The 27986-nt window shown below is 33.7% G+C and overlaps 4 protein-coding genes across 4 annotated transcripts; all 4 read left to right on the top strand.

The window, feature by feature from the left end:
• The first annotated feature begins 97 nt into the window (after positions 1 to 97).
• Positions 98 to 7491, top strand: LOC118267917 (uncharacterized). The gene is made up of 8 exons (XM_050694063.1): positions 98 to 427; positions 2663 to 2873; positions 3443 to 3796; positions 4854 to 5039; positions 5703 to 5824; positions 6112 to 6273; positions 6564 to 6734; positions 7112 to 7491. The coding sequence occupies exons 1-8, from the start codon at positions 233 to 235 to the stop codon at positions 7403 to 7405; spliced, it is 1695 nt and encodes a 564-aa protein (XP_050550020.1). The 5' UTR covers positions 98 to 232; the 3' UTR covers positions 7406 to 7491.
• An 8180-nt stretch (positions 7492 to 15671) lies between these two features.
• Positions 15672 to 18334, top strand: LOC118267933 (uncharacterized). Its single transcript, XM_035582192.2, has 3 exons — positions 15672 to 15949; positions 16793 to 16910; positions 17817 to 18334. The coding sequence occupies exons 1-3, from the start codon at positions 15856 to 15858 to the stop codon at positions 17932 to 17934; spliced, it is 330 nt and encodes a 109-aa protein (XP_035438085.1). The 5' UTR covers positions 15672 to 15855; the 3' UTR covers positions 17935 to 18334.
• Positions 18335 to 19266: 932 nt separating this feature from the next.
• LOC118267931 (uncharacterized) lies at positions 19267 to 21129 on the top strand. The gene is made up of 3 exons (XM_050694083.1): positions 19267 to 19505; positions 19933 to 20053; positions 20797 to 21129. Exons 1-3 carry the CDS (start codon positions 19412 to 19414, stop codon positions 20912 to 20914), a joined length of 333 nt encoding a protein of 110 aa, XP_050550040.1. The 5' UTR covers positions 19267 to 19411; the 3' UTR covers positions 20915 to 21129.
• A 2473-nt stretch (positions 21130 to 23602) lies between these two features.
• LOC118267890 (uncharacterized) lies at positions 23603 to 27193 on the top strand. The gene is made up of 3 exons (XM_035582140.2): positions 23603 to 23796; positions 26163 to 26307; positions 27028 to 27193. Exons 1-3 carry the CDS (start codon positions 23685 to 23687, stop codon positions 27179 to 27181), a joined length of 411 nt encoding a protein of 136 aa, XP_035438033.2. The 5' UTR covers positions 23603 to 23684; the 3' UTR covers positions 27182 to 27193.
• The last annotated feature ends 793 nt before the right edge of the window (positions 27194 to 27986 follow it).

Genomic DNA, 27986 nt, shown 5'->3' with positions numbered 1-27986 from the left:
GAAGTGTATTATTTCCTACACTTTATTTAAAGTGGTACTTCTGTTATTTTACTATCAAACATTAGCTTAGTGTAACAAATTCACGAAACGTCTGCTTCCAAAAGTCAGAAGACGTTGAACGTTGTCAACGCGCGGACTAGTCGAATGATCAGTTTGTTTGTAAATAATATAATTTAAATATAAACTTTATTTTATCTATTGTATACAATTACTACTGATATTATTGTTCGTCATGTCTACAGTAATATTTCGTTTTAGACCTCACTTTAATCGTTTTAACCGACTAAGTGCGTGTGTAAGAGAGAAAAGTGCCTGGACCAGTGAGAAGATTTTAACATCTACATTAAAAGAAGTTGATATACCAAACTTGACAGTGGATCAGTACATGTTTAGGAATTTGGACAAATGGGCAACTAAGACTGCTGTGGTACGTATTTTTTTAATTAAATCATTTCTGTCCGGAGTGGCGGACTACCTAGTGGGTTTACCGGTGATCTGGCTCGAAGGGCAGAAGTAGGAACGGTGGTTTTTAGTCAGTAAGAGTCTGACACTCCTTCTCGCTCGCCCAAAACGGGAAAAGACATTGGATGATTTTTTAAAAAAAGTGAATCATTTCTACTTGTCCGTCTGTCGTCTGTCCCTAGTAAATTAATTGATGTGGTCTGTCTTGTTTTTCTTTATTACACTCAATTCTTCATTCCAGTTACCTTATATTTATGTTTCCTCACTATCAGCATTATTGGACTTCGGTACTCTGTCAAAGACTGTTGGTTTATAATATTATATCTTAATCATAAATAGTGCCGAATAGCTACTATCGTATTATCGGCACACATATAAATAGACTACTCAAGGTCAAATTTTTGTTGGTAAACTATAACATATAATGATGATATGAATATGTCTCGCGATTATTTCTGGTGGACAAATATTGCAGTAATGTATATTTCATTTAATATTTAATGAATGTTCTTTAAAATAAATAAAAGATAATAGAAGAAAGTAAATTCTCCAAGTTCTTTTTTTGAGGGGGAAAATCATCCAATGACTTCTTCCGCCCGTGTGAGGTGAGAGTGAGTGTTCTGACACTCCCTATCGCAAGAGTCAGCTCTTGCTGACTGAAAACCACCCCGTTCTTACTCCTGCTTTGAGTCGGAACCCCGGTAACCCCTTAGGTTGTCAGAGTACTCGATTTCTACTAAGAAATTGTAGATAGGCGAGATTAAACGAACTTGACTGCACGTTCAGCATTTCGACAATATACCAAATTACTCAATAAATTTTCTATTAATAAATACTTATTAAAATATATTATTAGGAAATAATAAATTAGGTTATAAATAATTATTAAAATATTAATCTATCTAACGAAATGCGCTATTATACGATTTCACTATTTTTAGAAATATTTTTCACACTGTATTGTAAATTGACGATTAATTCAAAGGTCAATCAACTGTGAACGTGTTTGTTTACGTAAGTTCGTGTTACTGATATTGATAAACAGGATTTTCAGACTGCAGTAACAATAGCAGCATTTTTAACCAGTGATAAGTCAGAATGTACATACGTGAGACGCAATGTGTTTTCTATTGTGTCGCATATACTGACAGACAAGAGAATTAACGGTACTCGTATTATTTTTAGCTTAACCTGTTTGGGTCAAGTAATTAGAATTTCTACCCTTCCTGATGACAGATCAATCTGATTTTTAGTAACAATCTTATTTTTGATATCGTATACCATACATAACGAGAAAAAATATTTTTACTTGTCTTCCTTCCACCCGTTTTGGATAACGACGGTATTGCCAACATCATGTTAGGCTATCCTCCTATGCTATACCCATGACTTAGGAAAGCAAGACAAATCAAAACAAGAACAATATCAAGATTAAATTTTCAGACTTAGGTAAGGGGAAAGATTTAGGGATACTGACTAAAAAAAGAGTAATTTTGAAATCGTGAAAAAATCCTTATAATATTTTTCCAGCTCTGCGTTCTTCGGTCATAAAGGCAGCCATATTTACGTGTGTCTACAGTAAATTAATCAGACGTTAAGTACGGAATTAACGTCAAATGAATCTTTTTTTTACCCACATACATACATAATACATTTTAATAAGATACGTATGGGTGTAGTTAACAAGTCGATATCAAAGGTCGACTGTTAAAATGTACACAGCAACGTGTATTTAAGCAGTAAACACATACAATGTGTTACGTTTTTGACCTTACCATTTTATGGGGTTGCATATCGTCGGCTTACTACCATACTCAGACACATTTAATGATTACTTAAACTATTCCTTAGTAACAATTTATTCCGAAAACCATTGCTAAGGATTGGGTTAAGTAACCATTAAATAACTCTGAGTACGGCTAGTGCAAGCAAAAAGCACTCAATACGTTTTTAACTATAGTGGACTTATTTTGAAACAGAGTAAAATTAATTATACTCACAAAAATATGCAATTTATTTTAGAAACAATGTAAATTCAAAACATTTCAATTTTCTTTTGTTTTCACAACAAAGATGATGATTTATGCGTTTAAATAAATATAATTGAATAAATAACCAAATGTGTTGCTAAGTATAAACATTTTAGTTAAAATTCAGCTATTATTATTCATTTTTTAAAGTCCAAAGTTTCGTTTTGCAGATCTGTGGTCACACAAACAGACAGTACACATACGAGGAAGTGTACAAGAAATCTAGAATCTTTGCCGCCAATTTAAGAAGAAAGTTCAAAATCAAAGATGGCGACACCGTCGCCATTTTGATGCCAAATGCGCCTGAGTATCCTATCATTACGTTCGGAGTTCTGGCTGCCGGTGGTGTGGTTACCACTATGAACCCTGTTTATACTGCCTGTAAGTTGATTTTTGCTTGGACAATGGGATTTTGGACCAGTAACTGCAGTCCTTATTTGCGTACTTTCTTAAGTTTTATTGCATACAATTTTTTATATATGCATCGTTACGCCTTTTATCCTCGAAGGGGTAGGCAGAGGTGCACATTACGGTATTTAATGAAAATTAGTTTTTTTATCTAATAATAACCAACTTATAAGATGAAATGAACGTTTAATGTCGACAATATAATAATATAAGTATATGTAGGTACTATTTACTTAATATTCGACAATATGTATGAGTAGGTATTTAACAGTTTAAAATTGAATCCTATTAAAATTTATAATCCTTTGAATATTTTAATTATTAAGATGTCTAGATAATAATATGTTTAGATATTTTTAGTGTCAGTTTAAAAATAATTGACATTTTATTTTAGAGCGGACAAAACATATTTACATGCAAAATTCTCACAAGATGCATGAAGATAAAGATTACAATAATAATAAAAAAATTGCTCGATTCGTGACCTTCTAGATAACAAATAATAAAAGTTGTAAATAATAAAATAATTATTTTGATTACAGATGAAATTCAAAGGCAGATTCTTCTATCAGAGACTACACTCATTATAACTAATGAAGATTTAGTTCCAACGGTGAAAGAAGCATTGAAACTAGCAGAGAAAGACTTTCCAATAATATCCCTAAATATTAAAAGTAACCCAGAAGGAACAGCGTCTTTCAAAGAATTGGTTGAAGATGATCATGTTGATACCAGTATCTTAAAAGAAGTGAATAGACAATATGACGATGTAGCCTTTTTGCCATATTCTAGTGGCACTACTGGGCTACCTAAGGGCGTGCAGCTGACCAATAGGAATATTATAGCAAACTGTGAACAACAGAATACTGATTATAGGCAGTATGAATATACTACTGGTAAGAGATTTTGTTAACAGCCAAACTTAACGCCTGTTTCAACCACCTTCATATAAGTGCCCGATAAACTTGTGTGATAGATAGTACATATAAGTCACTTTCTGTTCTTAATTGAAGTTATCTGATACATAGTGGTTATACAGATATTGTGAAACATGTCCTTAATTTTGAATTGTTTGACTGCACGGTTGGCGCGGTGGCTGAGCAACCGGCTGCCACGCAACGTGCAGCGGGTTAAATTCACGGAACAACTCTTTGTGTGATCCACAAATTTTTGTTTTGGGTCAGACAGTGTCATGTGTATCTGAATTTGTATGAGAAAATCCTAGTGCTTCCAATGTATATTAAAAATAAAAAAAGCAAAAAAAGTTACGTTAAGCTTAGTTAAAAAAAGTGAGAATTAAGTTTGGTTTTTTGAGAAAAGAAAAAAACAAATACGTCAACTGAACAATGTTTTGGTAAATAAGTGTGGGAACTTTATAGAATAATAGCACTAAATAGACGAATCAACGTCAGTAGTTACATGAGATAAATTAATGCTACAATACCTTCTGCACTTAAACAATGACGGTTAATTAAAAATAGCACGATATCACATGTGGCATCAATTTGTATTCCTCTCGTAAATTGTGTGGGATAAACCCATGATAAAATTGTCCTTGGTTTCCTGTTTCTATTTTAATGTGTTCTTAGTATGCAGTACCATTATTACAAGTTTACTTTACTTTGAACGAAAGCGAAACCGAGCGCGTTCGGCGCTCTGATTGGCCGGCTCAAATGAACCAACCAATCAGAGCGCCAAACGCATTCTCGTTTCGATCGAACGAGATCAAAATTCAAATTACTATTAGAAATAGCCTCTGAACGACTAACCGTTGTTTAAAAACTACTAATGAGCTAGAAAGTAAATAAATTGTACAAATAGGTTTTGCTTATTTCTAACATATTTAAGAATTTGTTTTAAACAGATTCTCAAAGATACAAATTATTTTTATAGATAAATTAATATGAACCTTAAAACTATTTGGAATTAAGCTCTATATTCTGTCATTTTCAGAATCACATCAAGACTGCAGTTTGGTGGTGCTGCCGATGTTCCATTGCTACGCGTTGAGTATCTGCATGTTGCACAAGATGTCTGTTGGCTTGAAGCTGGTTACTCTGCCTAAGTTCCAACCAGACATGTTTCTGAACTCGCTGCTAGCACATAGATTCGACTTGTTATATTTGGCTCCACCGCTAGGTAATCACCGCTTTTCTTTTACCAAATTCAATTAAATATTAGATTGTTGAGAAAATGCAGAAAACGGCAATGTATTTGACAAGCCAGAATCTCCCAAACCACGGCAACTTTAACCATGGATCTGCAGTAGATGATGCGCGTTACAGGGACATGAATAACTGTCTTAGATCCCGCAAAAAAAAGAAAACGACAGTTTAACAGATTAACTGAAGCCCAAAGGCCTGAAAGCAAATACGGCTCACACATAGGACCCTTTTACTGTTATTTAACGACTGAGTGTCTCCCAATTATGAAATCTCTTTTTTTGTATTTATGGATTACTTAAACTATTCCTTAGTAACAAAAAATTGTTCTGAACTTATACGTAGGTAATTACTAAGGATTGATGTATTTACCACCGTACCCAGAGCCATTTGACAATTACTTAACCTAGGCATTAGTAATGTTTTTTGAAACAATATCGGTACTTACTTTAACTTTTTTACTTACGTCACTTTAAATTACTAAGGAATGGTTTAAGTAATCATCAAACGTCTATTAGTACGGCAATAAGTCATTAAATGACTCTGAGTAATGCAGTTTGCTTGAGCGTAAATTTTGTGCCCTGGAAATTGTTTAATCTTCCGTGGCTCTTGTTCTAATCAAATCTTCTTTTCTTTCCAGTTATGTTTGTTGGTTCATATCCTCAAATGACTGCAAAGCATTTGGAAAAAGTGAGGGCAGTCACATCAGGAGCTGCACCTTTACCGTCTGCTGATATTCAGAGGCTCTTCGAAAAGGCAGAGGTTTGTACTATAACATGTGAATATTTACTATTTTTGGATTCAATTTAATGAGTCTATTCATCATCATCTTTAGCTTGTTCTCGTCCACTGCATACTCAATCAGTCTTCTATTGTTCTTTATTAAATTAAATTTTATACTTAAATACTTTTATATATATTTTTGGAGTACGATTCTGGACTACATTAAAAATATAGTTGCTAACGAAAGGTTTTCAACCAACTATGGAAATTAAGTACGTTCCTGTAAAAAATATTTGGCAATAACAATTATTTTCATCATTTTCCAGAGAGAAATCCAGTTCTGCCAAGGTTACGGTTTGACGGAAACGTCTCCTCTTATAAGTCTGACTCCATTTGGTCAGAAGACTTATGAAGACGTCGGATATTTACTGCCAAACATGGCTTGCAGGATCGTCGATGAAAAGATGAATAATTTGGGACCAGACAAGGTAAGTGTTGGATGTCAGGAACTGCGGATGACTCCAGCTTGAAGCAGGTGTAGAAACAGGGTGGTTTTTAGTCAGTAAGAGACTGACACTCCCTCTCGCCTCATCCAAGGCGGAAAAGCTAATGGAGGATATTCCACCAACAAAAAAAAAATCCCATATTATTTTGCATTATGACTGAATTTGGACTTAAAGTATTTTTTTTATTATATTTGATAAAAAAAACCCTTGGACAGAAAACTTCAATGGACATATCCTAGAGCCTATCTTGTAATATAAAAATACTGTTCCAGGTTGGAGAACTAGTAGTCAAAGGCCCGAACGTGATGAAAGGATACTTGAAGAATCCGAAAGCTAACAGTGAAGTATTTGTCGAAGGAGACTGGTTTAGAACCGGAGACCTGGCGAAAATCAATGAAGATGGACTGATCACCATAGCTGATAGGCTCAAAGAATTAATCAAGGTAGGGTTATAAGCAGGAACAAGAAAATTGGATAGGGCTTTCGTGCAAACTATTGTTGATTTTTTACCCAGTTTGTTAATACGTTCCTAAGTCTACATACATACAATTGTAGATACTTATTCTGCAATAAAGTCTTGAGATTCTTCTGTATAAAATATAGTATGTCCAAAGGTAAAAAAGCGCCTAATCTAAATAAAATAGTGATTGTACTTCATGAGAAACTAGAATACTAATTTTTTAAGCGCCTGTGAAATTATGTATAAGACTATGTTTAACTTACGTTTAACCATATATTTTTCAGTAGGCGCTAATAATTTTATCGACAACAGCCAAACAACAATAATCCTTTTGTAATAGTAATTTACTATATATTACAGGTCAAAGGCTACCAGGTACCACCAGCTGAATTGGAGAATGTTTTAAAAGAACATCCAGCTGTTCTGGACGCTGCTGTTGTTGGAGTACCAGACCAAGCCACGGGCGAAAGACCACGAGGTTTCGTAGTCCTCAAACCAGAAGCCAAAGCCAATGACAAAGATATAATGGAATTTGTTAGCAAGAGAGTAGCACCATACAAGAAGATTAACGAAATAACATTCCTAAAAGAGATTCCTAAGAACCCATCAGGGAAGATTCTTAGGAAATCTTTGAAAGAACAGTATTGTAAATAAATAATAATGATAAAATGGTTGGTTGTGTGGTAAATATTGATGTTAATTTATTACGAAGACATTTTTAATAAATTAATTAAAATGATTTTTAAGTACTTTTTGTTATTTTGTTACTACATTACATACATGAGATTGATGATAACGCTAGACAAAAATCCATGTAGGTCCATACCATAATTAAAGTATAGGCGAAATGCGGTTAAATTAAATAGGTTTAATCTTTGATTACCATCGCATCATTAAATCATTAGGGTATTATCAATTATAAAATAATAAGACTGCACGGTTGGTGCGGTGGCTGGGCAACTGGCTGCCGCCCAAAGGGTTTGCGCGGCGGGCGGGCGCTACCCTAGTGTGGGGCAACGTTTATATATATAAAATCTTTGTAGAAAGAGTGGATGAAAGCATATTTACGAATGTATGTATACAGAGCTGATATTAATGGAATCGTCAGTAAAGGGTAGTAGACGGACTTACCTATATCGAACAGATTGGCGATATATCAAAGCAGGACTAAATTAACCCATGCTATGTCGAACCGCAGATTCACGCGAGGCACAATAATGTTTTTAACTGTGTCTCATAATAATATACACGTTAAAAGAATCCTAACCGACGAGCATGCATGAAAAGATTGATGACTGTTGATGAAGCCAAAGAAGTATGTAAGACTCATAGCAATTAGCGTTCCGTAGTATCTGGCTTCCCTCATTTAGATAGGCGTGAGTTTATGCATTATGTATATTCATCGTGAATAGAAGAAATCTATACTAATATTATAGAGCTGAAGAGTTTGTTTGTTTGTTTGAACGCGCTAATCTCCGGAACTACTGGTCCGAATTGAATAATTATTTTGTATTGGATAGTGTATTTATCGAGGAAGGCTATAGGTGAAACCTCGCAGAAGTAGCTAGTTATCTATAAATAGCAAGTGCAAGAAGCAAGCAATGAATTTATCAATGTGTATAAACCAACAACTTTTTTCCACTTTAATTTATGCTTAATAACTTACGGGTCTAAAACATAGATGGCGCCAGAGACTGAGATTTATGAACATTTTTATCACAGGACCTTAAAAAACTACAAAATTATACATTCAAATTCATAATAACGTTATAACAACGATAATTATCATATTAATTGTTAGGTGATTAGACAACAGTCCATTTTGGAAGATTTTCTATCACGCTTGTTGTGAACTTGGAGGGTCACTTGAGGTCAATATTTAAAGGCCGCTAGACTACTCCTAATTTTAGATGTACTAAATATAGCAGAAACTAGTTACTTTTTGGATATTTCCTATATAATCTAATTTTAAATAAATCGATAACATTGTGTTCATTAAAAGTCTATGTTTAATAACAAATTGAGAAATACATAATCAATACATAGAATCAATCGATTTGAGATCAGATGGATTAGATAGCTTCTTATTAGAAGCTGAATAGTTTTTTGGTCAAAGTCTGCTTTTTTGTTGAGTATAATCTTATGTCTTCAAGGCCCGAGTAAATAGGTTACTTATGGACAGGCTTGCACCATCATCGTAGGCCGCATCATCGCTTACCATCAGGCGAGATGGTGGCCAAACATCGACTTATTTCCTTTTTAAAGTAACCTAACAGTATTGTTTTCGTTTTCTTTTGAGATACCTACAGGTAAACGAGTAGACGGATCACCTGATGGTAAGAATTGACACCCAAAACACCAGAGGCGATACAAGTGCGTTGCCGGTCTTTAGGGGTTTAGAAAATTAAGGGTTGTTGGAGAATCGGGAATTGGGAAGATTAGGAATATTACCCCCGTAATTGAACTTCCGATAACCACACACACAACGAAACACAACGCAAGCATTGTAAAAAATCATGAAGATCGAGAAGAAAATGTACATTAGCTACAAATTATTCTCGAGTGTCGTAAAAACTAAAAAAAAGACAAATTTAAAGGAATTCCATGTAAATTAAAATAATTTGGCGAAATGACAATTTTTATAAACCAATTGGTATGCAGGCGCCACAATTCTGTCTCTGATTTCATTATGAAATTATACAACAGACGATTTATTAAATATAATATATTCAATAGGTAGTTAAATAGCCATCAAAACAACACTAGATTCCGGCTTCAAACATAATTTACATACAATTATTATAAAATAAATTGTTAAAACCTTCTTTTTGTCGAATACTTTTACACCGCAAATCTCCGTTGGCGCCATGCTACATTGTCACTGTTTTGTTTTTTATATCACAATGTAATATCAATAAAAATGTATTAACTTTATCTGTTCTTGATAAATAATACCTACGCTTTGGAATATTTATTTTTAATTTAGGATAATGTTATTGAAATGAATTCGTTCTACGATTGTACTCATGTTTAGTAAGATTTTTGTGAGTTTTTGGTTAATTTTTTCTTCATCGTATGCTATTTAGTATAGATTACACTTCTCAGAAATGCATTATTGATGCGAATAAATGATTTAAAAAAATCTAATAGTTCAATTAGTTCAAAATAAGTTTCTTTAAGCATTGGCACACATTCTTTTGGCTTTAAACGTACGTAATAATATGAAAACATTATCTATAAGCTAATTTTACTTGTCCTTCTTTCGCTAACATTTATAATTGGCACATCATTTTTGCCCTATGATATGAGAAATCTGACCACTCATCGTTCTATTTCTTGTACATATTTACGTTTCTTCTTGAGCGTATCTCTGTACAATCTTATGTACATTTTTTTTTGAGCGGTGAATATCATCCCATGACTTCTGCCACCTTGCGTGAGGCGAGAGAGAGTGTAAGACTCTTACTGACTAAAAACCACCACGTTCCTTTTCCTGCTATTCGAGCCGGAGCTCCGGGTATGCACGAAACAAAAAAACGTTTATTTGTTTACAATTACAAGAAAAACTACCAGTCATCTTCACAAAATTAATTTCGTTACTGACAGTTGTGAATAAAAACTACGTAGGTACCTAATGCTTAGGTACTTTTTATTTGTATCCTATGTAGGTATACTTATATGGTTAGGTGCTAAATTCTACACATCCTGGTGTAAAGAAACATTACTACGAAAGACTTGCTTATAGATAAAGAAAAGAGCGAATTATGTTGTATTTCAACAAGGTGATAAGTTAATTATTATGTTATCAGCTTACTCACGTAACTGTTTGACGAAGAACTCGACTGCTACTAGTGATAGTTAAGGTGATAAGTTAAGAACGTTTAATTAAAAACACTACAGATTAGAATATGTGGCTCACCATAATTGCTCTTTTCGCGGTTGTCGTAGGAGTCGACCATAGATGTAATAATATGTCTGTGGAGTCGATTAAGGGATCATACATTTGACAAAACTGTGCCTAGTAACATGGTAAGTGTTACATCTATTTTTTACCATTTATCTTTTTAGCCAATGCAAGTGGTGAGTTGTCTTTCGACGTTTAGGATTTAGGAAGAGACCTTCTTTTAGCACTGGAGGTCTTTCGACTGATGATGATGAATATACATACAGGGCACAATAAAATTCTAAACTCCGTGCTTTGAGGTGCAGAACACTATGTTTGAACAAAAAAAAAACTAAGCAGTCGCACCAGTGACGATTCATTCGTAATAATCTATTTATTTTTTGTATTATTCATTTAATTTAATTAGTCCAATATATCACCTGTCATTTTGATCAGTCCTAAAACAAAAATACTTGTAAAAACTGCTACTTAGGTACGTAAATTAATAATAAATTAATAAATATTAATAACTCAAACTTGATATTTAATTTATTTATTCGAAAAATCACTTTGAAATAAATGTCACATCTGACAGTATGCTATAATTTTGTAACATTTAAAAGCATTCAATTAGTCTAGCGTAGAAATAAATGATTATTGCTACACATTATAAATTATAACGTCTCTTGATCTCTAGCTAGCTTAAAAATATTTTTTGTTTTCGAAAAAAGAAGTTGCATAACAGAAATGGATACAAAAAGTATTCTATTGGATCTTAAGATGAAGTTTTTTGTTTTACCTATAGATTTATCAATAATTATTTTAATAATATTCAAATTATTAGCATAATGATTGACAATTATTACATTATAAAACAGCGGGAGGTTGGTTTTCTCATCTCAATACAATATAAAGTTGTGAAACTTATAATAAATGTCATATATTTTAAATTTTAAAACAGAAATTTATAAATTATTATCTAGTTAAATTAAATAATATCAGTGTGTCGCGACAGTGTTTTGTTATTTATGTAAAGTTGCTCATTAGGTTTTGATTGCATTCCTAGATAAGATTTATTAATTGGTAGCATTAAAATTACACATCTGTATTTAAATTAGGTATTCTTAAATAATAATATAATGTTAATTTTAACAGTGTCAAGAATTATTTTGCATTAATTGAATTTCGTCAGCTGTGCAGGATAACATCCTGGTTCACTCTTGATTATGTTTAGAAAATCAATTGCTGTGTTAAATTTATTTTTTGGCAACATGCATTAAAATACGATCTCGAAAAATATGGATATCGTATTTATCGTCATTCAAATATTATGCAATTTAAGCCAGAAGAGAATATATTTTTTCATCTCATCTCTCTCATCTTTTTTTAAGTCCATTTCAAAACATATTTATGCTTGCTACTAACCCAGCAAAAAAATGCTGAAGTAAAAATAAAATTGGTTAAGTAGTAGACTATAGTTATAAAAACCATGGTAACATAATAGTTTAGAATGTCGCTTATGTGGTGTTTGTAGAATTTACCAAACGCTTGCATATTTTTCCGAAATATCTAGAAAAAAAAAACATTTTAACTGCGTATGATTTTTTGCGTTAAGTGTAATAACTGAATTATTTTCCTTTTGGATTATTGAACTGAAGGAGACATTATAAGCTCTTCTTACAAACTATTAGGAACTATTTAAAAAAACATTGCCCACACCAGTATTTTCTCCTGTATCGTGTGTGCGTTTCCAAACATACAAGTTTACATGCGCATGACAATTAGACCCGAAACATTTGCTCCGTGCGGGAATAGTATACGTTGCACGGCAGCCAGTTGTCCAGCCAGCACGCCAACCGTGCAGTCTCGTATGAATTATACCTGGATTTTGCCACCAATTTTACCAAGTACCACACCAAATACCAAAACAAAAAGGACACATTACATCTCTAATAATCTATATATGTATAAGAGAAACTACAAAAACCCCGCGACCCGTACCTAAAATTGATGGTCGAAAAATTGCTTTCGATCAATTTAATTGGATAGTTGCATGTTCTTGTCAACTTGTAGCAAGGTCGTGGTTTACGGAAACTAGTTTCTTTGGAATGCCAGTACATTAAGGTGATAAATCATGGTGGTCTGCCATATTTAGCTGATCGTCTTTAAGAGCATCAAAGATATTTACGATACGATCATTAGATAATAAAAAAACTAGCTTCGTCAGTGAATTTTGCGTTGATTTATTGCCAATTATTTATATTAGTGAAGTTTTTTTTTCATAGTTTCGGATTATAAACGGAGATAGAACATTTATTGGCACAATAAAGCCAATATCGATACATTTTAACGAGACTTATAATCGTAAATGTCTGAGAATTTTAAGTGGATAAAAGTTTGTGAGATATTCGTAATATGTGTGTCTTTTTGTCGTTTTTTGTCTATATTTGAATTAGTTACTATGTGGTATAATATTGTATGTAATTATGAAATAGTTGAAATTGTAATTTTTTTTTTTTACTTTACGGAAAATATATTTATTTTTGGGAAATTACTAGATAGAATTAGAGATTTTCAAGTTATTTAGTCCTGTTTTTTGTAGTTCTCCCTTCCCAATCTCCTATTCCCCAACGACCCTTAAATTCCTAACCCCCAAAAGGCACTTGTAACGCCTCTGGTGTCTCAAGTGTCCATGGGCGGCAGCGATTGCTTACCATCAAGTATTCTATTTATTAGTTTACTAGCTTATTCCATAAAAATAACTTATAATGATATTTCTCTTTTTTAGAAATAATATCAAATAAGAAATTAAACATTATCAATTTCATAATTTAAGGCAATTATTTTTTGTATAATTTTCAGACATTGTAAATTTTTCTGCAAACATTCTTCATTTTATTATCATAATATAAGACATCCTATTCCTATTAGATCAGTCCCCAAAGTGCAACACGTGACCAATAAAAACTACACATAATAGTACTCAATTTTAAACCTTATCACCTAAGCAATAAAGGTTGATAACACATAATCAAAATGATGTCCAACTTAGCTTCGGCGCCAGCTGACCTCATGACCTCCGTTTACGAGTCAGAATAACCTTCTATACCGCGATTTATAATTTTTCGTATAAACATATACTTTATCAATGACATAAACATATTTTTAAAGCGGATTAAGCCAGATATCAGAGAAATATTTGTTTTTTTTTTTCTTTTTAAATCGATACGGAAGTAAGTTAGTACATAGAATCTGTAAGCATAAGATAATATTATCTTTAGGGTACTTTATGTACTTGTTCCGTTGAACTGTTTCATTAACGTGTACTTTCGTACTACTGTACATGTTGATAAAATAAACTGCCTTCTGTAGCATGGTGATAGGTACTTATTGGCAAATAATGGTGATGATTAATGGGCAAAAGTGTCTCCCAAATTAAATCTTCCGTCCATCCACAATCTCTTAATCACCAATGCGCCTATCCTCACCCCATACCTAATCTCAAGAAACAATTCTAACTGCCACACTCAGAGTCATTTAATGATTACTTAAACTATTCCTTAGTAACGATTTTGTATGGAAAACAATTGCTAAGGGATGGGTTAAGTAACCATTAAATGACTCTGAGTGCGCGAGTTAGACCTGACGTATAACACAAATGGTGAAAAGGGGGTGTACATTGTACAGTGGTATTACGTGCTGTAATGCGCATCTTTGCTGACCCCTTAAGGTACAAAAGACGTGACGGTACAAGAGCATTTATTGCATAGTTTAACCCGACCTTAACATCCTTCAAACCAGATTTGTGACAATTTTGTCTTCGATTTTGAATTTGTATGATCATTAACGCAAAGTATGGCACTTATAAGCATTTATTTTTCTAGTGTTTCTTGATGTCACAGATCGTTAAAGTTGTCTTTTTTCCATAATAAAGGAACCTGTGCTGTGTAGGTGTTTAAAATGCCTGGTTCTGGTTGGAAAACGGTGTTATATACGTCAGAGTGTCGTATTTGAATGAACAAGTTCTTTGAAGTATTTGTTGTTTGTCATATCATCGTCACCTTTAAATGGCGTTACCTAAGAAACTACTGTGGCTTGCAATCACACTTCATTCTATTACACACATTCTCAAACATTGCGACGCGACACCGCAAGCGAAAATGACAAATGACTTCACAATTTGCATAAAATCATTAAAAAAAATTGCTAACTTGACTCACTTTTACACCTAAGATATTGCTAGGAATAACCCAAAGAAATTCCAATACACCTTTCCAATTTCTGACTGAGAATTCGCGCACACTTTCGCAGAATGTTATGTCATGATGTCAAGCTTAAAATGTTGACGTAGAGGTCACTACCAAGAATGTGGTAATACATGGTCAATAAAAACAACAAAAAATTACGTCTCCGCGAAAGAGTTAAAAAAAATAAGTAGATAATAGCGTCTCCTTTTAGTAAAAATACTTCACGGATCTATGATAATATTTTTGGGAAATAAAAAAGTTTGTTTACATTTAAAATGATGAATCACGTGTAAATCCCAAGTAAGCATTCCGATAGCGCTCGCGACCTTCGTAAGGCTGTCTACAAACATTACGACTGAGATTTTTTTAAATAAATTCCTTTTTGTCGCTTACAGCCTCTGATCCTCTTAATGTTATTTTTTTTTTTTCGCTTATAAGTTGTGTTTTTTTGCAGTTTTATAAGTTCCGTCCTTTACATTTGATGTTGTTTCTTAGCGTGTAATATAGGTTTGTAAATCTTGAATGAACATGTAAAATATTCAATATACGTATCGTTACTAAAAAATATTAAACGAAATTAAAATTAAATATTTTCCAGTAGTTACTGTAAAAAAGTTTTCAGAAGACGAAATAGATCGTTTCATTGACATGATTAGAAATACCTTTATCAGTTAGATTACATGGGTAAATAGGTTACTATGGCTATCTCGAAGACAAAACGACAAAATTGCGTGATACATAAGAAGTCGCAAGTGTGTAATCAGTTGTTTTGGAACAAAAACAAGATCACGGCCGGCGGGTAGCCATTCGGATTCTCGGACAGCTTGAAACAACACTTAAATAGCGGTGCGATACTCTTGCAAAACACGTGAAGTTAATAATATTTAAAAAATACCTCATTTTTAATTCTAACAACTTCAAAGTTCCATTTGAGTGGAGTATTTTGATCATAGTTGCTACTGTTGGACTATAAAATGGTGTCGAAAATTGTCATTATTGCCTTGATTGTGGGGACCGCTAGTGCTGCTACATGGATCGGCATGCCTCCTAGGAAACCTGAAGCACTTGGTGAGTTGACTTTGCATTTTATTGTGTCAGAAACATTCTTTAATCTTTGCTAATCTTGTAGTGTTTACTTAATATCTGTTATTGTTTGAGCTTGAAATTTCATTACTTTGATGAGACCCAAATGTGAGGAAGTTGTGTTAATCTATGATTATTCATAACCCTATGAAGGATACTAGGATCTTATAAACACAAATGAAGTCTTAAAGTATTTGAGAATAAAGTTCAATTTTGTATGCAAGTGGTTATGCTTCAGTAGTGTTACTAATTATAAATGTAATCTAACAATGCAATTGCAATATAGTTATACAGTTTTATAGATGTTTGTCGTTCTTTGCGTATAGTATACTTATGATGTTTATAAGTGTTCTTTATTTTGGCTACTTTAAAAGTTATGTCTCAACCTACTAGCTATATAAGCAGTTATTTTTTTCTTGTTTAATCAATGGCATCATTTAACAATTCTGGTAGCAGTTTATGTATGATAGTAATTAGCATTCCTTTGGAGCCCAGTTCTAATAGATTATAACTAAAGATTATATGTAATGGTAGGTTTAGATAGACATTACCAATGGTAAGTATAGGTAAACCTACTATTATAGTAGGAATTCAGTTCTATGACAGTCTCTTCAATCTCCACGGAAAGATCTCAATAAAACATTCAGTCATTCAACCAATCAGCTAGGCATTAGCCGGTGCAGTCGTTTAGGCTATGAGTTAAAAGACGAATATTAATAAGCTATCTGGCTTCGAAGTTTAAAGAAATGTTAACTTTAAGCTCAAACTTTTAGGGTTTACTTTCATTTAACAAACATGATGTCTGATGTGTTTTTTTATTTATTCCAGCTCACAAAAACGGTTGTTACGTTGAAGAAATCAATGACGTTATTCCTTTTGGTGAGACAGTCTCTCCTATTGGCGTATGTTACAGCATTTCTTGTGGAAGAGTGATGGACTATGCATCGTAAGTCATTCAAACTTTACTACACTTCATTCTATTACTACATTTATTTTATTTTATTTTACTCATTTTAAGAAGGCTTACAGACTAATAACAGAATAGGTAACAAAAATATATAATTAAGTTGCTAATGATAAGCCTCCACAGATATAATATATGTGAAAGAATCTAAGAAGGACAGATAAACATACTTTTAGACATCCATAATAATCAGTACACTTAGTATGAGTTTGCTTTACGTTTAAAGTGATCGAAACGACAGCACGTTCGGCGCTCTGATTGGCCGGCTCAAATAAAACCTATTATGTATACAACGTGTAACAAAATACCCATATACATCAAGAAGCCGTGATGAATACAAGTTGAATAGAATCTCTACACAAAGTTTCAGCTTAAAATACGATTAAAAAAATTTTTATACGAAATACTTGGTATCGCATGTTTCTTGATTTTAAATCATACAAACATGTCACAACACTACAGGCATCTCTCGCTAGTATTACGAAACATTTCTTCTGTCAATCTGATTGCTTAGTACCTGTCTACCTAATTTTGAATCACGCGGCAGCGCGATTTAAAAAATTCATAACTTGGTACCATGAAAACATGAGTTTAAAAATCCCTTCTCGTATCGTTTGTTATGTTATCTAGAAGCTGTGCACTTGATATGTATACCCCCTTTTTGTTACACGTTGTATATGTATTATAGGTTACTGGTCACATTATTTTGAATTGCTGTGTTGGGAGCCATTAAAACTATCCAATTTAGTCTTTGAGTTATAATATGGTAGTATTTTAATTTCCGTCTGGTTTTGAAACGACCATACATTGATTTAAAACGTCACATGACGTCTTTGGAACTATGGTCTCTTTCAAATTACTTCTAATAATCATTTTGTTTCTTTACAGATGCGGTGTAGTCTCGACTGACGATCCCAACTGCCATGTGACTGATGAAGACTTAAGTAAACCCTACCCACATTGCTGTCCAGACGTCAAGTGTGATATCGACAACAATTTATTTTAGACTTTATCGTTTATAAGTTTAGGTTTAGTTTCCAACCGTGTTAGAATCTTGGCGTTACCAGTTTGTAAAGGGTGAATAAAGGAAAATTGTGAATTGATAAAATTGTTGAGTGCCATATTTTAATTATGAAGAATGATAATATATTTGATGTTAGAGATTTAGGTTAAGCGTTTGATGATGCAGAGAAAATATTTTTTTAAGAAGTGATAGTACATTAATTTATTTTTATAAAACGCCATGATTTTAACAGGGAGATATCTAGAGTGCAGAGTGCAGTGAATTGCACTGTGACGAATAGATGGAGTTCCTTTTCAAAGAGTTTTTAAACTCTAGAAGCTATCTTGCCACCAAATTGTTAATTTAATTTGTTTTTTATTGAATTAGAAATTAATATAAAATTTGCTTGAGTTTTATTTTGAATCTTCTATTTTTATGACATAAACTGGTAAACGAGCAGACGGATCACCTGATGGTAAGCAATCGTCGCCGTCCATTAACACCCAAAACACCAGAGGCGTTACAAGTGCGTTACCGGTCTTTTGAGGGTTAGGAATTTAAGGGTAGTTGGCGAATTTGGGATTGGAAAGGGGGGTAATTGGGCCTCCGGTAACCTCACCCACACAATGAAACAACGCAAGCGTTGTTACACGTCAGTTTTATGTGAGACCGTGGTATCACTCCGGTCGAGCCGGCCCATTCGTGCCAGAGCAAGCTCCACCACTTAACACGTTCCCTGCGACACTGTTTTTGCTATACTTTCCATTAACTGCGGTACGAGACGTATTGAACTCTATCCTAAACCAGTCATTGTGGCGGTACGAGGTCTATTAAGCCCTACCGCCTAATCCTAATCCAAATAGAAATGTCAGCCTGCGCACGACAGAGAAGTCTATGTTTTTCCTCGCCGCACTACAAGCGTGAGATAGACGAGGTGTTATAGACCCTGTTCCGCACTTACCGTGTCAATATTCGCGTTCAGCGCTCTGATTGGTTGCTTTATTCAAGCTGGCTAACCAGAGAGCCGAACGCGCTCTCGTTTGAATTACTTTAAACGTAAAGCAAACTCGTACTAAGGGTATTGGTAACAGAAGATAACGGCTGGTTACAAGGCTGGTGACCCCACAAGCTTGAGGTTAAGCGTCTGTTGAACCTTCAATTGTGTCTTCTAAAAAATGTCATACTCGGTCCTTAAATTGTAACATTTCAATAGACTAGGCACTAGATGAAAATTAACGCATGTTTTAGTATCGTACTCACACAGCCAAATCGCAAGTGTGTGTTATCCTTATCAGTTGTTTTGTTTTGGAACAAAAACAAGACCACGGTTGTCAGGTCGCCATTCAGATCTTTGGACAGTTTGAAACTGCACTTAAATTGCGGTGTGATATTCGGAACATTTAAAAATATATTTTAATTTAACAACCTTAAAGTTCTTTATCGAGTATTTTAATATTAGTTGCTATTGTTGGATTATAAAATGGTGTCGAAGATTTTTATTGTTGCTTTGATTGTTGGGACCGTTAGTGCAGCGACATCGAGGGCCAAGCTTCCTGAGAAACCTTCAGAACTGGGTGAGTTGATTTTGTTTTTTTTCATTATTATGTTATCAATGAATAACCGTAAATTGGATTACATAATTTTCTTAACTACGTTGATATGCTATTGTTTCAATTTGTATCTCAAGTAAAGCTGCACAGTTGGCGTGGTAGCTGGGCAACCGGCAGCTGTGTAACGTTTAGCAGGTTCGATTGCATTGAGGTGCAACCCTTTGTGTGATCTACAAATTGTTGTTTTAGGTCTAAGAGTCATATGTATGAGAACTTGTAGGTCAGGAGAAAATCCTAGTGCCCTACACTAGTTGTATTTGTATTTCAGAAAAAATGCCTCATAAACTGGTGTTTAATTTTGACTTATTGTTAAAAATAAAAAGATAAAAACTGATTGACAGAAATTATTTAAGAAAAATACAGTGCATATATTTGTATATATTTTTTACAGCTCACAAAGAAGGTTGTTACATCAAACAAATAAATGATGTTATTCCTTTTGGCACGACGATCTCAGCTCCCGGTGCATGTACCCGTATCTCCTGTGGCTCAACGATGATAAACTATGCAACGTAAGTAATCCATACCCATATATTATAATACATTAATGTCTATCTTATAACTATATTTAATTTCATTTGTGGCTTGCAGCCTCTTGTTGATTTTAAAAGTCAAATATATATGATAGTCAAAAGCTTTTTTTTAAATATTTTTTTTAATTGTCTTATCTGTGGCTCAACGATGATAAACTATGCAACGTAAGTAATCCATACCTATATATATTATATAATACATTAATGTCTATCTTATAAACATAATTAATTTTATTTGTGGCTTGCAGTCTTTTGTGCATTTTAAAAGTCATTTGATAGTCAAAAACATGCTATATTTTTTTATTGTCTTATACTCTATACCAGTGATTCTCAAACTTACGACCTACCTTTAGTTAATTAAACCGTTACCAATGTGAAAAATCTAATACAGAACGGTTGGTTAGTGCATTTTTTACAGACAAGGCCCCCAAATAATTTGCTTTAAACCCATATTATACAATTATATTTGCCATCCTATGACGGCAAATGAGTAAAGTAGTAATAGATAATATATGGAATACCTGATGGTAAGCAATCGACGTCGCAATAACATTATCAGCCTTTTCGATACTGGAAAATTGGGTATTGATGATATAGGGATTACGGATGATTAGAGCCTCCGGTAACCTCATCCAGAAATGCATACAAGAATTCCAGTCTCTTTTCATACTGCTTAAATTACTAGAGGCTGATTGTAAATAGAGGTGTAATTGTTCTTTCAGATGCGGCATAGTCGCGACTGATGATCCCAAATGCCACGTGACTGAGAAAGATTTAAGTAAACCGTACCCAGATTGCTGTCCTACGGTCGAGTGTGATGTTGATAACAACTTAGTTTAGACTTAATTGTTTCTATGTTTAGGTTTAGTTTCCTAAGCTCAGCTTATAAACTAATGAAGTGTGAGTAAAGAAATATTCTGAATTGATAAGTCTTATGTGCCATATTTTTATACAAAGGAGACCCTTTCAAATATTTTCGAATCATACTCAATTATATCTTACCACCAAATGTTTATTAAATAAGTTTTTATTGAATTACAAATGGTCGTAAAACATGTGTGAGTTTTATTTTAAGTTTAGTCTTCTTCTGCTACATATTAATTATTTTGCCAACTTACGTAATATAATTATACACGTGGAAGCAAAAAAACGGGTGCCACTAGCGTTTATTACATTCTGATACAAGTATTTTAATAATTGACAATGTATGTTGTATGAAAGGCAATTTAATTACCTTTAAAATAAGAGTAGTTTTTGTGAAACAAATATTTTTTAATTTAATTATAGAGGATTTTTAAAAATGAAAAATAAAATACGCTCTAGTGGTTTCGTTTCTTTGCTCCCAAGTGTATATTATTATAACCTTTTACGTGTAAGGTTGCAGCTGTTTATCTTGTACTTACGTAAAAATTGACATACACGTGTGTGTGTCAATTATTGCTTATTACCCCTACCTACATGATTTTAATACCATTTTTATATCCAGAAAACCACCGGTAAATGTATATGAAAATATAATTCACTGACTGAGTCACATTTTTATATGAACTAGGTAACATTACAACACAACAACGCGACGCGACGATAGTCATATGATTTATTTTGTTATTGAAACGACATGATTTTATCACTACAATAAACTTACAGATGGTATTACTTATAACATAATACCTATGCTTTTTTTATAACATAATACCTACTTACATTTAAAAGTGGAAAGCACATAAACTCACATAAAATAATATAAATTTAAAAATTACCTACGTACTCTAGATTCAATGCAATAAAAAAATCATTCGACCCAATTACTAAATTAACGTTTTCAAAAAGTTAACATTTCAATATGATAATGAGGCTATCGTCTATGATGAATAATTCCAGTTAACCTCTGCTTGACCCTCCAAAGATAAACGCCGTGAAGGTTGCGCATGTATCACTGATTAAACCGAATGTACAAATTGAAAACGGCATGTCATAATTTAAAGTAATGTTTCTTACTGCATCAGACCGCGAACGAAGTAATTAAGATTTATTTAAGTACCTGGTGTGATGCATACGAGCGATTTTTTTTATTTGCAATGCAATGGCAACCTGAGTAATAAAATTAAAGATAATCCATATTCCATTAATTTAGCGGTATTTAGTGGTACCGATCAATCGACATTGATACTGTGAAATTTCGTACTCTTGAGTTGCAACACTAGCGCCCATCATCATCATCATCAGCCTAGTACTGGCTACTGCTGACCAAAGCCTCTTCTCACATGGAACATTGTTTAGACATTAATCACCACGCTTCCTCCGTCCTTATACTTCGTCCTTATAAGGACGATGTTAAAAGTAAAAATCGCATAATCGCAGCGAAAGTCGCCGGTGTGCAGATGTTTTCGAATAATTAATTTCAATATGTCAGCCATCGAGCTACACTAAGACTGTTCCAAAGTTTGTTTCTATGTATGTTAAATAATATTGTTATGTTTCTATTAGTTCTCGAAATTATTACTACTATGGGAAGTCGGTATATAAATTATAGAATTTGATGTGGGTACATAATAACATAATTTAGACTAGCTTGTATTATGTGTATACTTTATAATTATAATATTACTGGACATATGCCTTTAATAAATGCTTTTACTTTGTGACTTTTTCTTTTGGTTTTTATATTTTAATTGCTTTTAATTTAAGAGAAACGACTACCCATTCAATATTTCGAATTAAGGGTGCTTTTTCAACAAAGATGTGATATACATAGTATGTAGCTATTTAATGTAATAGTTAAGCTGTGAAACTATATGACCGTTTCTACCGATACTTAGCTATGTAGTTGTGCGAGGAAGATTGAGTATAGGATGTATCGATAGTAGGAAAACCACCCACAGCAAGCATTCATAGCACGCATCCATCGCACGCATCTTTCCATATAAAAAACGTAGCTTAGCTGAGTCCGATTCCACCAGTGCTAAGCTATGTGTACCAATGAATAAGATTAGTGGAAACCAAATGCATCCACAGCAACGTAGCATAACACATCTCTGGTGGAAAAACTCTCTAATCCATTAAAGTGAATCTAATCAATTAATTTTTGTTGATGAGGACATGTGATTATTGATTAATCAGTTTATTAAAGTAGGTATATACATGGTGTAACAAAAAGGAGCCATACATATCAAGTGCACGGTTTCTAGGTAACATAACAAACGATACGGGAATGGTTTTTTAAACTCATGTTTTCATGGAACGAAGTTATTAATTTTTCCAATACATCAAATTCCAGAAACTGAACATCAATATTAGGTAGATACTGGTACTAGGCGATCAGATTTACATAAGAAATGTTTCGTAATATTAGCGAGTGATCACTGTAGTGTTGTGACACGTTTGTATGATTTAACCAAGTATTTGGTACCAATTTTTTTTAAACGTATTTTGAGCAGAAACTTTGTGTAGATATTCTATTCAACCTGTATTCTTCAGTGCTTTTTGATGTATATGGGTATTTTGTTACACGCTGTGTATACCATTGATTTGATAAGGTCTGCCTAAGGTTATTTCTTAATAGTTTTATTGACGTCCTTTAACTACGAGTTTTGAATAGTTATTCGCAGTAATGTTTTATAAAACGATTTTGCAAGTAATTTTAGCCATTACTTTGGTATCCTTAAGTTTTCGGGATATCGGGATTAATGGCCTTAGGCTCTATCTAATGAATAATCCTGATAGTGAGTTAAATCATTTGTTTATAAAAACTTGGCTCCTTCCTCCATTTCAAAAATCCCCCTATGTGGTTTTACGGAATACTTGGAGTTTAGCAAAATTAGAGTCAAATTATCTGGGGGCACGGTAGTGCCCCCGCCAAGACGAGCCAAGCGAAGCGCAAGCGCAAGGGCACTACCTACCTTTTCTCGAAGCGCTTCGTCGTATTTTTGAACCTTCATAACTTGAGTTTGGGTTATACCAGATAAACAAATTTTCAGGATATAATGTCAGTGGTAGACTTAATAAACCTCTAAAGTTTCAATTGCATAGCTCTTATACTTTAGATTTTATTGATATCTAAAATACCCCGATTTCGTCACTCACTCACTCACTCACTCACTCACTCACTGATGATCAACAAAATTCTTAAGGTACTTCCTGAAGTCCTAGAAAACTGAAATTTGGTATGTAAGCTAGTATTAGTACCCAAACAACAAAAAAATCCTAAAACTTGGAACTTTTACCCAACCCCTTAAACTAGGGGGTGAAAGTTTGTTCGAGACTTCCGCAACTTTTGACGCTAGAGGTCTGAATGCGGCCGCGGAGGGGTAAAAATCTGAAATAGGGAAACTTAATTCCCTATTTCCTGCTTGAGATCTGAAAATTGTACACAAGTACATAGAACACAAACTTTTCATCAAATCAAAACATTATCCTACCCATAAGTACTTAGATATGAATAATATTACTACACTTCACTTCGGTAAGTGTTTATTAATCAACCTATACTTTTGAACATAAGCATCGTAAGTATAGTATGCGCCAACGCCCGTCGCCTGCCCCCTCGTCCCCGCGCAGTAGCTAAAAATAATCGGCCCGTCAGCGAGCGCGCAGACGTCGTTGACGGTTGTCTCGTTGAATGAAAAATTTTCGGAATATTTCGGTGATTTAAAAGTTTGCTATCGCGGAGAAAAAAACCATTTGCCTAATATTTAATTGTTAGTAGTTTAGTAGGTAAAGGTTTAGATACTAGTGTTTTAATTTTCATTGATAAAAAGTATTAGGATTACGTTTGCAATTTTCTTATAAATTTAGTAGTTTAGTAGGTGAAGGTTTAGTTAGGTACTAGTGTTTTAATTTTCATTGATAAAAAGTATTAGCATTACGTTTGCAATTTTCTCACAAATTTAATTAAGAAATTCAAAGATTGAATAAGTAGGTATTTGCAATTAAGTAGGAAAGAGGAAAGAAGATTGAATAGATTTTTAAGCTCAAGCCCATATGACGAATAGCAAAAAGTCCGTGCGGCCGACTCGCCAGTTACGTCCAAGGTTTGCACGCCTACGAGATTATAGCGTAAAAACTCTGCTACGCGCTACGAACTACGCAGTACGAGCTATGGCTGTAGAATTTCCCCGTAACTTGAGTGTGAAATTAGGGCTTATCGATTTAGGTCTGGGCATGTAGGGTTAGAAACTTGGCTCTACACGGGATCTGATTACTTTTTGACGGTGCGAGCTATATGGTCTCGTCTTGGCAACATTTAACATGAAATGTTTTTGTGGTTAACATAGTTTGATAATTAATTATTATGTTTTTGGCGCCTCCTAGCACAGGTATTTATTTTACTTAAAAGAAGGCCTCTATGTAATGCTTATATTTTGCGTAAGTTTAAGATGTTAACGAAATAAAATTTATTTATTTATTTATTTATGTTTTTGATTGCCTAGCATTAGAAAGTTTCTGTTGTTATCCCTGTTCATCACACTAATATTATAATTATAAAAATATGTAAGTTTGCTTGGATATTTCGATGATAGTTCGATGTCAAACCCACACCCAAGAAGGCTGTAGCTTCGTTGTCGTCGTCAATCACGCTGAAACTCCTTTTTTAATGGAATAGGTGGCAAACGCGTCACCTGATGGTAAGCGATCAGTGCCGCCCATGGACACCAGAGGAGTCACAGGTGCGGTGCCTTGCCGGCCTTTTTAAAAAGGAGTATGCTCTTTTCTGAACGGAATTTGATGAAATTTGGTATACGGACAGCGTATGAGCTGGCTTAGGGGATACGATACTTTTTATCCCACGGTAACGCGATCGAAGCTACTGACAGAAGCTAGTACGGAAAAAACATTTTTTAAAAAGGAACTGCAGTTAATTTTCTTAACAGCCTCCATATTTTTACTCAAGTAACATCCCTAAAACCTTCACCTAAGTCTTAACAATTCTATGCTGAAAACCGCATAATAATCAGTTCAATCAAACGCGAGATAATTGCGCACACACACGTACATACAATGATCAAAAATGACATTTCAATAATTTGGATTGATTCATTATAATATAAGCCTTATTTATTATGTAGTAAGTACTGATTTTCTTTACAAGTTGAAGAAGATGCTTATGTGAACACTGAGAAAAGAGGATGCTACCTTGATGAACTGCAAGCATATTTGCCTTTCGATGGGAAGATACAAGTGCCTCAACGTTGTTATGAAGCTCATTGCTTTAGAAATGGTTTAAAATTTAGCGCGTAAGTTGGGAAATTATATTTCTTTTTGATCCGAAGTCCCGAAGTGCTAAACCACTACTACTAACAAATTAATATTATTCACTTTTAATGTATACTAACAAACCCATTAAGTACTATAAAAAGAGAAAATCCCAAAGTTAATGGTTACATAAGAATTTATACATCAATGAACGTGAAGTGATTATTGTCTAGGACTAATTTTATTTATTTTATTTTATATTATAACATCGGGCCAGTGCTGATTATATTTTAGATGCTATTTTATCAAATTATTCTCACTAAGTCGTACCTACAGCGCCGCGACTCGAACTATCGCGCATTTTAGCTGAGTACTGGCCTTTTTGCGCCGTGTATACTTTTATTTTATCAATTATTTATGTTTATTATTTTTGTAATCGGTGCAAATAAACTGTTTTTCTTTCTCTCTTTTTTTTAAATATTTTTACTGACACATCAATAAGAAAGTCTCATGCAGTTTAATAAACAGAACTATGACTTACTGGTTGTTCTTTTTATTTTATAGATTAATCTAGCAATATTAAATTAAGTTTTCCATCAATACGACAGTATATGTACAGCTACAGTTAAGAATTAACAATTCGTTGCCCCATGCATCGGTGCCACTCGTGGTGGATGTCTGTTTAACTCTTAGAAAACTCATCAAGTCATCGTATCTAAGCAGTGCAACCTAAAAAAGAATTTTGTATTTCTTGTTTGCAGTTGCGGTGTACAAGCAGATCATCCCGACTGTAATATCAGGTATAAGAATACCTCGAAGAGTTATCCAGAATGCTGTTCGAACATCGAATGTCTTAGAGATGTAATCGCAAACAAACGTGACACAGTTGACAATGGGAGTGAGGAATTTGAATAAAAAAATTAATATAAATAATTTGTGTTCTTCATTCATTTTGCACCTAGGACATCCACCCACAAGGTAGGTAGTTTCAGTAATAAAGCTGAATCGAAGAAATTGGTCTCAATTTCTCTTCTTTCTTTGGTCTAATTTCTTTCACTGTCTGGTGAAGTGACATGGTCAAGCAATGTATGGACTTTAAACTATCCTAATTGCTTAGGTATGCATTTTTAGGTTTAAACAAAGTATCGTCACGCCTTTTTTCTCGAAGGGGTAGGCAGTAATCCCACTGCACAAGGAACACAATTTTTCAACATTTATGTTGTGAGTCCCATGAAATAGGGGGTAAGCCTCTTGCCATACACTGTTTTTTTACCCAGTAGGTCTTTGCCCTACCCGGGAATCGAACCCGAGCCCCGGCAGTAGCACTTGCGACCACTAAACACTGACGAGCATGCATGAAAAGACTGATGACTGACTAACTGTTGTGGAAGCGAAAGAGATGTGTAAGATTCGTAGCAATTGGCATTCCATGGGAGGCAGGCGTGAGGTTATTATGTATGTCTGAAATAACATAGTTTATTCTTCCATGTAAGTTTTTAAACTAAAATCATCACTAACACTATTATTAGAACTTGAGACGGTATAATTCATCGACATTAATAAACATGGTAAATATCCCGTCTCACGTTCTAATTATTCTTCCATGTACTACAATAACCTGAGTATCACCTATATGTAATTATAATTGTGTGTAAAATTTATCACAAAATAATTTACAATATTAAGTACATACTTACCATTATAAAAGTTGTATTTTGTA

The sequence above is a fragment of the Spodoptera frugiperda genome, chromosome 6, assembly GCF_023101765.2.
Source record: "Spodoptera frugiperda isolate SF20-4 chromosome 6, AGI-APGP_CSIRO_Sfru_2.0, whole genome shotgun sequence".
Classification (NCBI taxonomy): domain Eukaryota; kingdom Metazoa; phylum Arthropoda; class Insecta; order Lepidoptera; family Noctuidae; genus Spodoptera; species Spodoptera frugiperda.
The sequence above is the reverse complement of the archived record's forward strand: the minus strand, read 5'-3'. Positions and strand labels throughout refer to the sequence as shown.

Coding starts and splice junctions, on each gene's coding strand:
- LOC118267931 (XM_050694083.1), top strand. CDS start 19,412: ATGGTGTCGAAGATTTTTATTGTTGCTTTGATTGTTGGGACCGTTAGT. Junction 19,506..19,932: donor TGAGAAACCTTCAGAACTGG/GTGAGTTGATTT, acceptor TATTTTTTACAG/CTCACAAAGAAGGTTGTTAC. Junction 20,054..20,796: donor ACGATGATAAACTATGCAAC/GTAAGTAATCCA, acceptor TTGTTCTTTCAG/ATGCGGCATAGTCGCGACTG.
- LOC118267917 (XM_050694063.1), top strand. CDS start 233: ATGTCTACAGTAATATTTCGTTTTAGACCTCACTTTAATCGTTTTAAC. Junction 5,040..5,702: donor ATATTTGGCTCCACCGCTAG/GTAATCACCGCT, acceptor TTTTCTTTCCAG/TTATGTTTGTTGGTTCATAT. Junction 5,825..6,111: donor GGCTCTTCGAAAAGGCAGAG/GTTTGTACTATA, acceptor ATCATTTTCCAG/AGAGAAATCCAGTTCTGCCA.
- LOC118267890 (XM_035582140.2), top strand. CDS start 23,685: ATGTTTTATAAAACGATTTTGCAAGTAATTTTAGCCATTACTTTGGTA. Junction 23,797..26,162: donor TCTAATGAATAATCCTGATA/GTGAGTTAAATC, acceptor TTTCTTTACAAG/TTGAAGAAGATGCTTATGTG. Junction 26,308..27,027: donor AATGGTTTAAAATTTAGCGC/GTAAGTTGGGAA, acceptor TCTTGTTTGCAG/TTGCGGTGTACAAGCAGATC.
- LOC118267933 (XM_035582192.2), top strand. CDS start 15,856: ATGGTGTCGAAAATTGTCATTATTGCCTTGATTGTGGGGACCGCTAGT. Junction 15,950..16,792: donor TAGGAAACCTGAAGCACTTG/GTGAGTTGACTT, acceptor TATTTATTCCAG/CTCACAAAAACGGTTGTTAC. Junction 16,911..17,816: donor AGAGTGATGGACTATGCATC/GTAAGTCATTCA, acceptor GTTTCTTTACAG/ATGCGGTGTAGTCTCGACTG.